The 15,408-nt window shown below is 49.5% G+C and overlaps 1 protein-coding gene across 1 annotated transcript in view; it reads left to right on the forward strand.

Moving 5' to 3' along the window:
- STOX2 (storkhead box 2) overlaps positions 1-11,611 on the forward strand; it is a 98,260-nt gene extending 86,649 nt beyond the window's left edge. Inside the window, exons 3-4 of the mRNA XM_004682419.2 lie at positions 3,880-6,148; positions 11,274-11,611. Coding sequence (XP_004682476.1) covers positions 3,880-6,148; positions 11,274-11,469 — 2,465 coding nt within the window. The 3' untranslated portion in view covers positions 11,470-11,611. The remainder of the gene's footprint in view (positions 1-3,879; positions 6,149-11,273) is intronic.
- Positions 11,612-15,408: the final 3,797 nt, after the last annotated feature.

Consider the following 15,408-nt stretch of genomic DNA (forward strand, 5'->3'; position numbering starts at 1 on the left):
TGGTGGATCTTTCTGGAAGGAAGGCAGATTCTTCAGGTCAGAGCTAGACCTATAAGGCTGCTGATGGAGTTGAAGTTGACTGTAGAGTTTGCTAGAGATGTTAACACCAGCTACAATGTGTTCTGTCTCCAGCTTCTCCACTTACATTAGTTTTCACAGGATTCTCCTGGAGCCAGTGTTCTTCACAAACAAGAAGCAGTAATTGAAAGGAGCTCATTACTAGTTTTTAGTCTGTTTTTTCAACACACAGAACATGTGCTCTGTTCCCACAGTTGTAATAAGGTGCCAGGATTAATGCCATCATGTGTCCACTATTGTTACACTGTCACACAGTGCTGAAAGATCTACTTTTTTCTGGAAGGCATAAATGGAGGAAAAGAGAGAGGCCAGCAAGTCTCCCCTACCTGGATGTCAAGCTCACCTTTGTTTTGGAAGACCTGAAACTCCAAATTTATGATGAACTTTGGGAGTAGAATCTGGATGTGCAATGTGCAAATGCTCAAAATACCCATCACACCATCTCCTTTCCAGGTTGGCTTGACAGAGCCTGGTGGAACCGGCTGTCAGAGACAACGGAAAATACCAGTCATCAGCTGTAATGACAAACGAACAATGACAAATGGCAGTTATTTCAGTTAAAGCTTTGAAACCTCACAGAGAGAAGAATGGAAAATTGACTGGGGATACTTCTAGTTCCACCCCCCACCCCCCAAATCAGATGTATTATTGGATGGCTATCCTTGAACATTCAAAACATAGAGCTACTAGCTGTAAGTTCTCCGTGGAAGCCTTATTCCTTCACTTGGGGCCAGAGAGCCTAATCTCTGCCAGCAAACATGACGCCATCAGAGTCACCAGTCTGTAGTCTGGTGGGTCAGGGGAGGTTGCATCAGGAAGGCCTGCACTCAGCAAATTCTAGAACACTTACATTCTGTTGTAGAGTGATGGCTACGTCTGTGAGTCAACCCAGCTGCCTTGTATTATCACAGCACCACGGACTGCTCAGACATGAGTTTTTGTAAATAAGCCTCACTGTGTTTCTAAAATGACCCCCCGAAAGGGGGCCGTATCAGAAACAGTTGGTCTTCAGATAGGGCCGTTGTTTGGCTCTTTCTCCACCTCGCTCTGAGGGGTCCCCTTCACGACCACGGTGTGAACGGTGTCCCGTTGGAACTTGTCTTCTGTCTTTTCCTCCATCCAGGCCTTCCAGAACAAAACCAGATCACTCAAGCACTGTGTGACAGTGTGACATTAGTGGACACATGATGGCTTTAATCTTGCCACCTTACAACTGTGGGAAGAGAGAACACATGTTTGTATGTTTGAAAAAAAAACAGATTAAAACTGTCGTGGCTCCTGCCCGACAGCTGTCCAGCAGGAAGTCCATTGCAAGCTGGGCGTGGAAGTGTGAAAGCTCTTTCAGTTACATGCATCTTTGTTTCATGATGGTGCCTGTGAATGGAAGATGGATGCTTGCAGTTATATGATTAGCTCAGTTGCTGTTCATTTCTAATTTTGTGCAGAAACTCCTCAAATTGTATGCAGAAGTGATCATAAAGTTAAAAAGAGACATTTTTTTGGCCATGATACCCACCTGGAGGTCATTTGCTTAGAAAACTAGTGTGCACTAGACGAAAGGCAACCAACCACATGATGGAGAGATGAGTGTCTGTCACATCACCCATTTTCTGCAAACAACATCTCTCTCCCGCTTTGGGGACAATGGATACCTTCTGAAGCTGGCATCATAGTGGGGTAGCATCTTGCCTCATGGTCATAAACCCTCTGCCATAAGCATTCCGGGCACTGCTCATACCTCCTTGTCCGACCTGAGTAGTTTGAGAAGAATGGGGGAGGAGCTCGTTTCCACGCTCAGACCGCTGGGTCGCTGCACAGTGCTCCTCGGGGTTAATCTGAGTTTGCGGGCTCCTGACCCAGAGTTGGGACCACTGATGGCTAAAACTAACTGAGCGCTCACTATACTTTAGGCACTGTTACACGTTACACTCACTTAAACACACACAGCCCTTGGGTATTATTACCCAAGTTTTGACAACAAGAGACACCCAGAGAGGTAAGCTGCTGTGCCGCTTTCTCGGGGAGCCCTAATGAAGGGGGGGTGGTCAGTCTCAGCAACAGAAATTTGTGGTCTTGCAGCTCTGGAGGCCAGGTGTCCAAGGTCTAGGAGTCAGCAGGGTTGGCTGGTCGTGAGAGCCGTAAGGGAGGAAGCTCAGACCTCTCCGCTGGTAGATGCTATGTTCACGCCATCTCCATGTGCCTCTAGGCCCAGGTTTCCCCAGAGGGACACCATCACGCTGGGTTAGGGAACCCTCTGACCCTGGTTATCTCTGTGAAGACCCTGTCTCCAATAATGTCACATTCTGAGGTATTGGAGGTTAGGGCTTCGAGATAGGAACTGGGGCTGTTAGGGGGTAGGGGTGATGCCTAATTCAACCAAGTAGCATTGGCTGCAGCAATAGAGCTTGGATTTGAATCCCGAAGTCTGGCCCAGAAGCCCAAGTTTTTGCTGTTCACTGAAACTGCCGGTTTTTGTGTGTCAGACACAATTGAATATTCACAACGTGAGGCAGCTCGGTCTGTTTCCAAATGAGGTCACTCTGACCCGTCTTAAAAGCATAACTACCCTCACGGCCAGGCCTCTTCAGCCTGGAGGAGACATTCTGTTCCTCAGGTCTTCCGCGGTCATCTTAATTCTGTCTCTCAAGGTGAAAAGCACAAACACACACACACAAAGCCCCTTGAAAACACTAGCAGACACCATACACAGTATCGCTGGTTTCCTTACAGAATTTCTGTTCTGGCGAATATGGGCAATTCTGGACGCGATGAGCAGACGTGTACAGCTGTGCTGGACACCTCTGGTTACAGATTAGTAAAACCACCTCCTTCTGCTGACTTCAGCCCCCAAGGGAGCAAGTCCTCACTTGAATCTCACCAGTGCTGTGGTCTTTCAAGATTAAAGGTGACATTTCAAAATTGGAGGCTGTATCATAAATAGTGACTAAGTCTGGCTGCCCTTTTATAGAGCTAATAAAATTAAGTGTAACCAATAAACTAATCTTTAAAAATGAGTGTGCAGAGTAGCTCCATGGGGACCCTGCTTCCGTGGGAGGCAGGTTTGGTTTTCAAGAGCAAGATAGCTGCTTGGCCTATTTCCGGTTTGTCTGCTTGTTTTCTTTCCTGTCAATGCACATCCCATCATCTGAAACACCCCTCGCTTCCTGTGTCTTAAAAAGGTCCTGTCCTTCATGATCTAGCTCAGTAAAGATTTTGTCACATAGCAGCCATCCAACTTCCACCTCCTTCTTGCCAGCTTTTATATTTCCCCCTTTTATAGGTAAAAATAGCCCTCAAAGTGCTCCTGGAGCTGGGCAGGCTCCTGACCACACAAACCCCTCTAAGTCCTGTTTACTTGCCATGTGGTAATGCTTTGAAGCTTGGCAGAATTAACAGGATTTTGTTTTTGTCAACTGCTTGTCCAAAACCTCACAGACTGGGGGGGCTTAAGTAACCCATGTTTATGGCCCTCAGTCCTGGAGGCTGGGAAGCCCCAGATGAAGGCCCTGCCCACCTGGTGTCTGGCCAGGGCCCTCTCTGACCTGCAGACCTTGGTATCCCCCCAGGGTGGAGAGAGAGGGCTCAGGTCTCCCCCTCTTTTGAAGAAGCCCCTTCTGGAGAGGTCGACTCTCAACGACTGCATGGAACCCATCCCCACGGGAGCAAGGCTTGGAGCCGGGCGTCTTGGGGGGCCGTGGGGGGCCGTGGGGGGCGGTGGGGACACGCATCCATGGCCGCGTGAGAAGCAGCGGGACGGGGCAGCTCGCCCTCACGCGCCTGACGTTTCTCCCTCGCTTTCAGGTGTTCCCACCCCCAGCCAAGAAATTCTGCGGCACACGCTGAACACGCTGGTCCGCGAGCGCAAGATCTACCCCACTCCCGACGGCTACTTCATCGTGACTCCGCAGACCTACTTCATCACGCCTTCCCTCATAAGAACTAACAGCAAGTGGTACCACCTGGACGAGCGGGTGCCCGAGCGGTCTCAGTGCGCCTCCCCGCAGCCCGGGACCATCACGCCGTCCGCCTCAGGCTGCATCAGGGAGAGGACTTTGCCCAGGAACCACTGCGACTCCTGCCACTGCTGTCGCGAAGACCTGCACAGCGCGCACGCGTCCACCCTGCAGCGAAAGCCCGCCAAGGATTGCAAGGACCCCTACTACTGCCCGCCGTCGCTCGGCCAGGCGCCCGCCACGGAGAAGAGCAAAAGCACTGTCAACTTCTCCTACAAGACGGAAACCCTTTCCAAGCCTAAAGACAGTGAAAAGCAGTCCAAGAAGTTCGGGCTCAAGTTGTTCCGGCTGAGTTTTAAGAAGGACAAGACCAAACAGCTCGCCAACTTCTCCGCCCAGTTCCCCCCCGAGGAGTGGCCTCTGCGGGACGAGGACACGCCCACCACCATCCCGCGCGAGGTGGAGATGGAGATCATCCGGCGCATCAACCCGGACTTGACGGTGGAGAACGTCACGCGACACACGGCGCTCATGAAGAAGCTGGAGGAGGAGAAGGCGCACCGCAGCAAGGCGGGCTCGTCCGCGCACCACAGCGGGCGCAGCAAGAAGACCAGGGCGCACCGCAAGCCGCACGGCAAGGCGCGCTCGCACAGCAAGACGCGCGCGTCCAAAGGCGTGCCCTCCGACGGCTCCCACCGGGACCTGCCCGCCGAGCGCGAGTACGACTTCTGCGACCCGCTGAGCAGGGCGCCCCGCGAGGGCTGCTTCATCATCGAGCACAAGGGAGACAACTTCATCATGCACAGCACCCCCAGCGCCATCGAGGCCCACTTCCCCATGACTCCGGAATGGGACGTGTCCGGAGAGCTGGCCAAGCGGAGAACTGAGATGCCTTTCCCGGAGCCCTCCCGGGGCAGCTCCCACTCCAAAGTGCACCGAAGCCACAGCCATACCCAGGACCGGAGGTCCAGGAATGAGCGGACCAACAAAGCCAAGGAGCGGTCCCGGTCCATGGACAACGCCAAGGGCCCGCTGGGGGCCTCCTCCCTGGGGACCCCGGAAGACCTGGCGGAGGGCTGCAGCCAGGACGACCAGGCCCCCAGCCAGCCCTACATCGACGACAGCACTTTAAGGCCTGCACAGACGCTCGGGCACCCAAGGGCTCACATTTCGGCCACGAGCTACAAGGAGGTGTGTATTCCAGAAATCGTCGGTGGCAGCAAGGAACCTTCCAGCGCCTGTAGCCTTCTGGAGCCAGGCAAGCCGCCCGAGAGCTTGCCGTCTTACGGTGACCTCAGCTCCTGCCCGACAAAAGCAGCTACGGACGACTATTTCCAGTGCAACACCTCCAGCGAGACCGTGCTCACCGCGCCCTCGCCTCTGGGGAAGAGTAAAGAGGACCAGGACACTCTGACCCTGGCGGAAGGGGTGAAAAAGCTGCCCCTGTGCGACAGGCAGACCCCACATTCCTCCAGGGAGCCTGCAGGGCACAAGGAGGAGTCCCCCAAAGGGCCAGGTGGGATCCCAGCCCCTTTGGGCGCCATGGCCGAAGGGATCGCCAATGGCCGCCTTGTCCAGCACCACAATGCTGAGCCCAGCAGCCTGGACAAGAGGAAAGAGATATTCAGCAAAGACACACTGTTCAAACCTCTCCACAGCACCTTGTCTGTAAACAGCTATCACAAGTCCAGCCTGTCCCTCCTCAAAGCCCACCCAAAGACACCTGCGGACACACTGCCAGGACGGTGCGAGAAGCTGGAGCCAGCCCTGGGGACCTCGGTGGCACAGGCCATGCCTGCTTCCCAGCGTCAGCAGGAGCCTGGGGCCACCCAGGAAGCCTCTTTTGACTATTACAACGTCTCTGATGACGACGACTCCGAGGAAGGGGGGAACAAAAACGCGGAGGAGGAGAAAAACAGAGAGGATGTTGGCACCATGCAGTGGCTCCTGGAGAGGGAGAAGGAGAGAGACTTGCAGAGGAGATTTGAGAAGAACCTCACCCTTCTAGCCCCCAAAGAAACCGACAGCAGCAGCAACCAGAGAGCCACCCATTCGGCACGGCTGGACAGCATGGACAGCAGCAGCATCACCGTGGACAGTGGATTCAACTCCCCACGGTAGGGAGAGGCGTCAGCGGGCACACGCACACGCCAGGGCCTGGGGCTTTACGCAGATCACTTGAAAGGTTTCCGACTTCACGGGCTCACTTCTGTGGATGTGGGTTGAAAGTTGCCTGAGTTGTTTTGTTAACGACCTGTTTCTGACTTCTTTTTCAGGAATTGAAAAAAATGTTTCTGCAGCTGTAGAGATCGCCAATCTGGACTGGTGGGTGGGCTCCTCCCCCTCAGACTTGCATCAGTCCAGTCAAACCAAGACCAACATCGCCCAGTAGTTTTCTTCCATGTTTTTATAGTGCCACAGTGTCGACCGGGGGAGGGTTTTTAAGTCCTTTAAAACTAGTAAGTGTCTGAGTAGAATGAGTAGTCAAGGGTGGGGCAGAGGTTGGCCATAAGTTGAGTCTAGGACAGGCGTCTCTCCAGTGAGAATGTTATAGCAGATTGCAAAGTCTTTTCAGTGGAACCAGTCGCTTGTTGCCATCTTAGTCCAGGCTTCCCATGCTGCTGCTCCCTTCTGCTCAAACACTGTCTCGCCACCTTCATGTCTATGAAGAATGGAACCTGGCTCCTCTCGCGGAAGGAGCTGTGGCCTGGCTCTGTGCCATCAAAGCCTGGAGCAAACCTTTTCTTTCCCTCACTGCAGGACTGATACAACCCACGTAGGCACTCTCATGAGTTGCTTCTTAGTAAGTAACTCAGCAAACGATCGACAGCCCACGGTGTGATACCTGATGGTTATGTCCAGTGCCCTCAAGAGGTCAGGGTTAAGAAAGCCAGAGACAGTCTATGCCTCTTCCTTCTCTCCTAAACTCTTCCTTCTCCTCGCAGAGCAACTTGGGATCTAATTCCTCTTCTAAATTCTAATCCAGATTGGTGACTCTGAGATGCAGAAATACTTGTGAGCACTTGATATTTCTCATTAGTTGTGATTCCCGACAACTAATTTTTACAATATTCATCATTTTTTACTGTTTTTTTACCAGTACCCAGATGTGATTTTGTACTTTGTCTATTATTATTATTATTATTATTATTACTATGGCTAAAATGAATTTTTCATGATGACTTCACTGTATCTTTGGATGATTTGGGGACGGAGCATCCCACCACCAGAACTGGGAATCGTTAATCTGTTTGTCTGATATCAGGCTCTTGATGATGACAGTGGTCACTTAACTTCCGTTCCAAGTTAACACGTGTGCAAGTCCGACGTCTACACCAAGCCCAGAGATGGCAGCCTGGTCACAGTGGGTAAGACTGGCCCATCCCTGAGGGGCCCTAAGAGGCCTCAGGGGGCCACTCAGTCTGAAAACAATTGACCCAACAGTCACTTTTCTAAGAAGTAATTTCTGCTGAATATTTTCCTACCCCAAATCAAGTCATAATTTATTGGCCAATTATTTTATATTTCCTTTTCTTTCTATTTCCCCCTTTACTCTTTTTCCCTCCTCTTGCAGTCCTAGCTGTGGGCACCAGCAAAGCATAACGGAAGCTCTATAATCCTGCTAAAAACCTAAAGCCAACACGTAGGAGGGCAGGATTCATTTGCTTCTGCCTTTCTACATGTAGACTCTGCCTACTTGTTGCCCTTCACACCACGGATTCCAGGCTTTCATATTGTCCCCTGAACCACTGGTCCTCCACAAAGGATGCCATAGCCCCAGATAGTGGCAGAGAGGACACTCGTGTCATGATAGGGCCTCTTGGGACTCAAAACCTACCACTGTAATATTGCAAGACTTTTACCCATGAGTATGTTTGTGACATACTTGACCTATATCTCCATGGAGTATATTGACTGTCTCTACAGCCAGGGTGTAGAATATAGATTTGGGGATGGAATTATTTCTTGAAGTAAGTTTATTGGCATTTCTTTAACCCTGTACTTAAATTCTTAAATGTTGTGGTAGAAGGTGACAATTGTTCGAAGGAGACACCCTTCACACTTCCCAGTGTGACTCCCACTATTGGTATGGTGGAATTTTCTCTGTAGCAGTAGTTCACTGGCCACTCATCCCCTTCATGCAGCTATAGACCCAATGGAACAATCTCTGCTTTTATCTCACTCATCTCTGGTAGCCTTTGGTTAGAAGTAGGTGACAGACTTATTTTCTCTTCGCATTTCTAAACTGTATTTTCTTTACTCCTCAATACACTCACTGAGCTGCCTTCCGATGTGAGGATGGTCTACAGAGGAGCCTATTTGAGTTTTTACAGGGAATTTTCCTCTCCAGCATGAGGCTTTATGTTAGCCAAATCCCACGGTCCTGTGCCCCAATTACCTTGAGTGAGCTGGGACTGCTTACCCAGATGTTAAACAATTCAATGAGGGACAAAGATCAACCAACAGCCCCCCAAAAGGTGATCTCCCCCCCAGCTCAGCGACATTTCCAGAATTCCATCTTCCCTTGCGTTGGGCCCTGAGGAGTATTGAGAAGGAGAAAAATAGACTCTGCTGTGCAGGGAAACGCCATGTTAAAACCACCCAACAAATGTGAGGCCACACGCTGGCCGATAGACACGGTATGGTGCGGAGGGCCCAGGGCGCCAGGCATCTCTGCCTCCAGGACCTCGTGCCCCTGCGTGGCCTGCGGTGGCGCCAGGGGAGAGCTTCCTACGGAAAGGCCGCCAGCAGCCTGCTCCAGGTCTTCTTCCTGTACTCATTAACGTTTTCACTGATGTCAGTAGTGGCTGATAACGTTCTACAAATTCCAGGTCTGGCGTTCTAACTTGAGGCCTGTCTGCACTTGAGTCTAGTTTCCATCCATCACCCTCGCCGAGACCGGTGCCCAGCCTGGAACTCTCGTGTGACAGTTGTACTCCAGTAGCTCGCTTTTTAAAAAAGAGACATTTGGGGAGTTTTTCCACTGCTAACACTCCACCCTGGCTCACGTTTTCATCACCCTGCCCAGAGCCCGTGGGTCAAGGTCCCACGTGGTGCTCATTATAACAGCAGTTGTGAGATACATGCTCTGGAGACACTGGTGCTTCATAGGTGCTTAACGCTTAGCAAGCTGCCGTGGTCACAGGTGGTGAGTGACCCAGGCACAGGCAGCAACCGCGGAAACGCAGGGCCGTGCTGGTTGTGACCTTTCCTGTGCGGTACCTGGCAAACAGCAGGTGCGTGAGAAATGTCGAGCCTCCACCTTGAAAGCTGGCTTAAAAGTGGGTCCTTTGGGCCTGAAAATACATTTTCCCATAGAAAAAAATGTCCTTGGTAATAGATCAGTCTACACCCCACAAGCCCACAAGAGCTACTAAATTCATCACAGGCCATGTTAAAACAGAGATAATTTATGTTTTCCTAGCTTTTTATAGTGCACAGTTTCTTCAGTGGTGCCCGTTTCTTCTTCATGGTCATTCTGAGAATAGGTGAATCTCCTAGCTGTCAGCATCTTAGCGACGAGGAAAGCACACTTGGTAAGAAGTCACTGTCTTGGTTCAGAATGACACTGGGACAGGTGCTGAGATGTGCTGTCTCCTGGTTCTAGCCTTGCTTCCTTCCCCTCCTGGCTCTGAGCTTAAGTGGCCTGTGGGCAAGCCCCTGCTACATTTGCGTAGGGGAAGGCTGAGTCAGGTAAGTCTAGCTGCATCCTTTTCCTGGTGAAGCTGAGGCTTGCCCAGCTGGCCACAGGTGAGAGTGTATATATCTCTATGGACGTATCAATCTCCTGAGGTGCTCTGTGCGGTCCAAAAAGATCAGGTTGCTTTTTCATAGTCAGCAGTCAGACTTCCTTTCAAGCAAGTAATGCTTGGCTCCTTGATGAGAAGCCAGCTGAGGGCCCCATGGGGCTCGGGTAACTAACTGATGAGGTGGGGAAGGCTGCTAAGGTCTTAGGGTGGGCATGAGAGGTATGTTGACAACTCACCCTGCCAGCTCCTGTCAGGCAGAGGGAGCAGCTCTCTGAGACTACTTCACAACCCCTGTCTGTCCCCTGTAAGGTGAATGGTTTGAGTGTCATTGAGGGCGCTTCGATCTCTGCAAGCTGATAGATGTCTTATTACCATTTTAAGGACCTTGTTCCTGAAACCCATTCAGCTCCCATCAGTCAGGCCAGGTAAGCTCGCTTCTGCTGTTGCCCTACAGAGTTTGAGCTAAACCTGTTGGAATAGATCAAGTATTTCTAAGTTAGCAAAATTAAGAGAGATGTTGAAAGTGAAAATCAACATTTTCAAATCGCCTGTTCTATAAGGTTTAACAATACAATGTTTCTATCCAAAGTGTGTATAGGGGAAACATAAATGTAGATTCTACAAATGAAGGGCGTGTAGAGGGGACTAGGAATCCCTCTCTGAAATATGTGTATTAGCTAAAGTGCTGCAATTTGGAACAAAAGTGTGATGTGTTTTGTTTTGTTTTTAAAGATTTATTCATTTGTACATACAGAACTGGGGTACAGGCCAGAGGTGCAGGGGCGGTGAGAGGATTCACCAGACCCAGAGAGGGGAGCAGAACAGGCAGATTGACGAAGTCCACTGCTGAGGGGAGCAGCGGGCGGGTCAGGAGAGGTCTGCCACGCCCTGTGGTCACCTCCGGGGCAGGCGGGGATCGAACTCATGCGGAAGTGGCTTTAGCTTCTCAGTGCTGTGCTTTAACCCGCTGCGCCACCAGGGAGGGCCAAGTGTGATGTGTTTTTAAAAAGTGGTTATTCCTACCGCACCAAATGTCGCAGGTGGTGCGTCCAGAGCCCACCAAAGCTAAATCTGCTCATGGAGAATGAAAACAGAATCTTGGGATTGAACTGTTGTTTTATGCCAACTCAGTTCTACCAACGCACTTCCAGCCTGACCTGAAGAAATTACCTACGTGTATAAGTTTGTCTGCCGTGAATATGGTAGATGTCCAAGTCTGGTGTAGTTTCCCTGGAATGGGAGGGGAAGGGGAAGTGGCTTTTGCTGTAGAAAACCCTTTTATTCAGCTCGCTGCTCTTGTGAGATGTCACGGGAGTGCTTGGGAGTGCATGTTAGAGGAACATGTGTGAATAATCAGGACGAGGTGGTATATATGACGTTACGAGCCAACAGAGAAAATCCATTAACTACATCATTTGCTCTTCCTCTGGGGCTCGATTTGTAATTATTTATGTTTAAAACGAAACAAAACAAAACCTTTTTACTCTTTTAGCACTCGGGAGAGCCTGGCTTCCAACACGTCAAGTATTGTTGAAAGTAACCGTCGTCAGAACCCTGCCTTGAGCCCGGCCCACGGAGGAGCAGGCCCGGCCTTCAACTTCCGAGCCAGCACCGACCCCCCCACCAACGAAGCTGAGAAACTACAGAAACCTTCCAGCTGCTTGCAAGCTTCTGTGACTAGTGTGTGACATCCTTCGGCCTCGGGTCTCCTGTCTCAGCACGCTACAGCCAAGTTTATGACACTGGGACTGATGTTTACATCTTGGGAAAGACAAGCATCTTGACCACAGTTTTTGTGTTGACTAAACTGTGCTGCTAAGTAAGCTAGGGCAAAAACAAACAAACAAACAAAAAGACAAAAAAAAAAAAACAAAAAACAAAAAAAAATAACCAACAAAAAATCTTGACTTCAGAGTATTGCTTTCACCTGTATGGCTCTGTAGCAACAGACTAGGGCAGGGTGGTGTCTCACTCACCGTAACTGAGCACACATAGGGGAGTCTAGACACTGTCGGTGTGATTTGCATTTTCAATGTCATGCAGTTGCCAATTTTCATTTTCCAATGCCACAGGTGCGTGTTACTCCCAGTCTGTGGGCAGGTGGTGCCCAGAGCTGACCCTTGAGCTCCCCACACCCCCATCAAAACAAAAGGAAAAGAAACATAGAAGCCACCCCAAAATGTCAACTCAGGGGTCCGCCTTGAGGGAGATCAATGCCAAACATGCCAGGAAGAACCCCCAGCCCTTGTGTGTCGTGGTTCTCACCCGTCATTTTCACTGTGAGTTTCTGTGGTTTGGCAGGAGCCCGGGGAGGCTGTCGGGAGGGCGCCCCCTGAAATCTCGGAGTGTCTGTTTTCAGGATTTGGCTTTTAGGTGTCACAGATGCTTGTCTGATTTCTAACCTCCGGTCATCGCAAACAGGAATATAGGCCTTGAACCTGAAGTGGACAGAGGAAGGAAAGCCCAGCCTGGCCGGCCAGGGCATGAGCGCTGAAGTAGGCAACTGGGCCTGGAGAAGGCGCGAGTCAAAGATTTAAGGAAGGTGGTTTCCTCCTGGTGATACTCCCACGATGCCATCTTACTCGAATAGATGAGATAATTAGTTTGTTTAAAAGCAAAATGTTCTTTGTGATACAAATGAAGAGTGTGGCCTGAGGATGTTATTCTTTCTAATGGAAGGATGTAAATCTATTTTATGTAGTTTTAAATAGAATGCCTAAATTAGGCGATGGGAAATAATTTTTAGTGGTTATAGGAAAGAGCAAATTTAGGGAGGGTTGAACTTCAGGCCTTTTATTCCTGGGAAGATATCTATAGAGAAAACTTTAAAAGAATTTTTGATCAGAAATACACGTGTGCCCATGCAATTTACAGAATGTGCTCAGTCAGCGAGTGTGGTATAATCCTGACTTGTACCCCCCAAAAATTTATCAAAGTAACAATTATGCATACATGAACTATGCCAGAGTAATGTTTACAGATACTTTGTAACCAATTTCAGGAGGCATTTTTAGGTGGATGTATAGTTACTAGCCCAGCGGATTTCAAAATGATTTCTTAACATTGTACCTTGGTTTCTAATATCTGTTGAATACAAAGAAGACTCTCAGCAGCAAAGGGATTGCAAAGACTCAAACTCCATGCAACCTCATAGGAAAAAGACATCTCAAGGCAATGAGTGAACCTGTAGAAAATGGACGATTATTTACAGAAAGGTTGCATAATGACCCAAGTCCGTGGTCTGGTATCGTTTTAGTTGAGGGGAAAGTCATGTTCGGAGTCCAATGCCACAGGATATTCCCCCCACCCCCAGATAAATCCCAAATATTTTCATCTCAGAGTTCATTCATTGGCATCAAAGCTGCAAAAACACCTCTGCTCAGTATAGGTTCCGTCACCGTCATCTACAGCGGTGGACCTAATTCTCCAAACATTGCGAGGTTTCCTCCTGCTTTTCCAGCTATTTGGAAGTTGTATTGGGTCAAACTGGACTTTTCCAGTGTAACGTAGGTTCTTTTTTGGTGCTTACAGTGAAACAGAAGCACCGAACGTGGTAAAGCCCCACGTCACTAAAATACTTTAGTTGGTGGCTTCCAGTGTCATGCCAAGGTCCCAGGCGTGCGTTGGCTGTTCCGAAATGCACGACCTGTCTCCTCGCGTAACTGTGCCCAGAAGGAAGCGCCGTGCAGCTTGTAGACTACTTATGTAGTCTGTTTCCTTGGGGAGTTAAATCCTTCTGTCTGAATTCTTCCCCTCCCCTCACCCCCCAAAACCGTCTCTCAACCATTAACCCTTCTATCAGTTCATACACAATACAGCCCTTGGAATGACCCATCAGCCTCCGTTGATTCTCTGCAAGTAGCCATTATAATGATCAAGTGCTGTGTGAACAGGACAGGGAAGCGTCACCTTTAAGAGAAGCTTTAAAATATGAATTTATCAACAGTTCACAGGACACAGGTTTCATTCGAATAACACGTGTGACTCCTCCTGATGCTACGGAGTCCACGACAAAAGAAAGAATCAATAACTCCCTAGTGGTAGACTTCATGGCGGTCCCCGGCGAGCGGAGTCCTGGGCACATGACTCCCCACCCTACCCTCATGGGGGTTCCCGCACCGGAGACGTGGTGGCAGGAAGCCAGAGGGAATCTGCTTCCCAGCCGCCTTTCCTCCGGGGGAGGGTCGCACTGGGTACCCAGCTGCAGATCCGTCTCCATTTATCAGCGGAAGGGCTTGTAAAACTGAATCCGGTTGAATCTCTCTGTAGCTTTCAACTCTAAAGGGTCAACCCATGTGTCGGCATTTTGCACACGTATGTATTATTATGATACAGCATATTACTTTATGGTAATTTTTATTTTTACATATAACTACCTCCATAAGTGTGATGAAGCCACCGCAGTGCGTTCAAATATATTGTGCAGAAAAGCAAGGTGGAAACCTTTAAACATCAGGCCATTGTGTGTGTGTGTGTGTGTATGTGTCGGTGATAGCCTGTGTGGACTTCTGCGTTGCCATAGTTTTCTTTGACGCATGACTTCACGTTCTGATGTAAACCTGTCTCTCCTCTCGTGCCCATGAAAGCATACTTGATTTTGTTACGAATGGAAGGAAGCTGAAGTTTCATGTCCCCCTTCCCCACCCTCCCCAGCTTTCCCGCTAAAAGTTCTCTCTGGCCAAAAGTCTGGGCAAATGACGTAATTTAGCAAGCGGTTGACCCCAATAAAAATAGGATTTGAATTCTAGGTTTTCAGGAGCTGAAGACACGGGCATTTGGTAGCTTGGAACCATCTGGCCTCCGCCTTTATGTACCTGCCGGCGGGCTGGAGTGGCCCGAGCTTCATCTGATTCAGAGAGCTGGGCTGTGTATTTGCAACTTCTGCTAAATCACTTGGATTGCATTTTATAGATTTTGCACTTCTCAGGGGACCTTAATGAGCATAGGAAAAGGGGAGGTGCCTTTCAAAGAAGAGCCAAAAGGGACGAGCTGGATAAAAATGCCAAATGACTGCTTCTCTGATGTGGCCAAGCCTGAGTTCAGGAAGCAGAAATTGAGAGTGAATTTGGAGCAATGCGGACCTGAATACCTGCTGTTCCCAAACCCCCCTTTTCCATCACTCAACCAGCATCTTTAAAATGTCAATTTAAATTATATCATAGTCACCCTACGGAGGGGGGCAGAAAGCTCAAACATACCCCCGTTCCATGAAAACAGAAGCACAGCTTGGTAAAACTCTCCCTAGGATAAACCACCAAGTGTGCTCAAAAAATAAAGCTTGTGAGTGATAAGCGTGTTGCTCAGATGCCAGCGTGATCATTGTGCCGGCACAATGTCACCGTTTGTAACGTGGACAGTGGTGGGGCTTGATTAAAAAACCCAGCCACAACCAACACTGACTTTGCAAGGTCCTTCAAAGTGCCCCCCAACCACTCCGATTTATAGACCGTTAAGAAAGCGGGTCCTGTCACAAACGGGGGGAGCGACTCGATGTTACCCAGAAATTGGCAGCTACCGATCTATCTTCTATCTGTTTGATAGAGCATCATGGAAATCACGAAATACAATGCTATTTTTCTGATGTGTGCTAATAAAGTCAAAGAAAACAAACGCAACTCGACACCTTT

Source organism: Condylura cristata, unplaced genomic scaffold, assembly GCF_000260355.1.
Source record: "Condylura cristata isolate star-nosed mole 26May11 unplaced genomic scaffold, ConCri1.0 scaffold00014, whole genome shotgun sequence".
NCBI classification, from domain to species: Eukaryota; Metazoa; Chordata; class Mammalia; order Eulipotyphla; family Talpidae; genus Condylura; species Condylura cristata.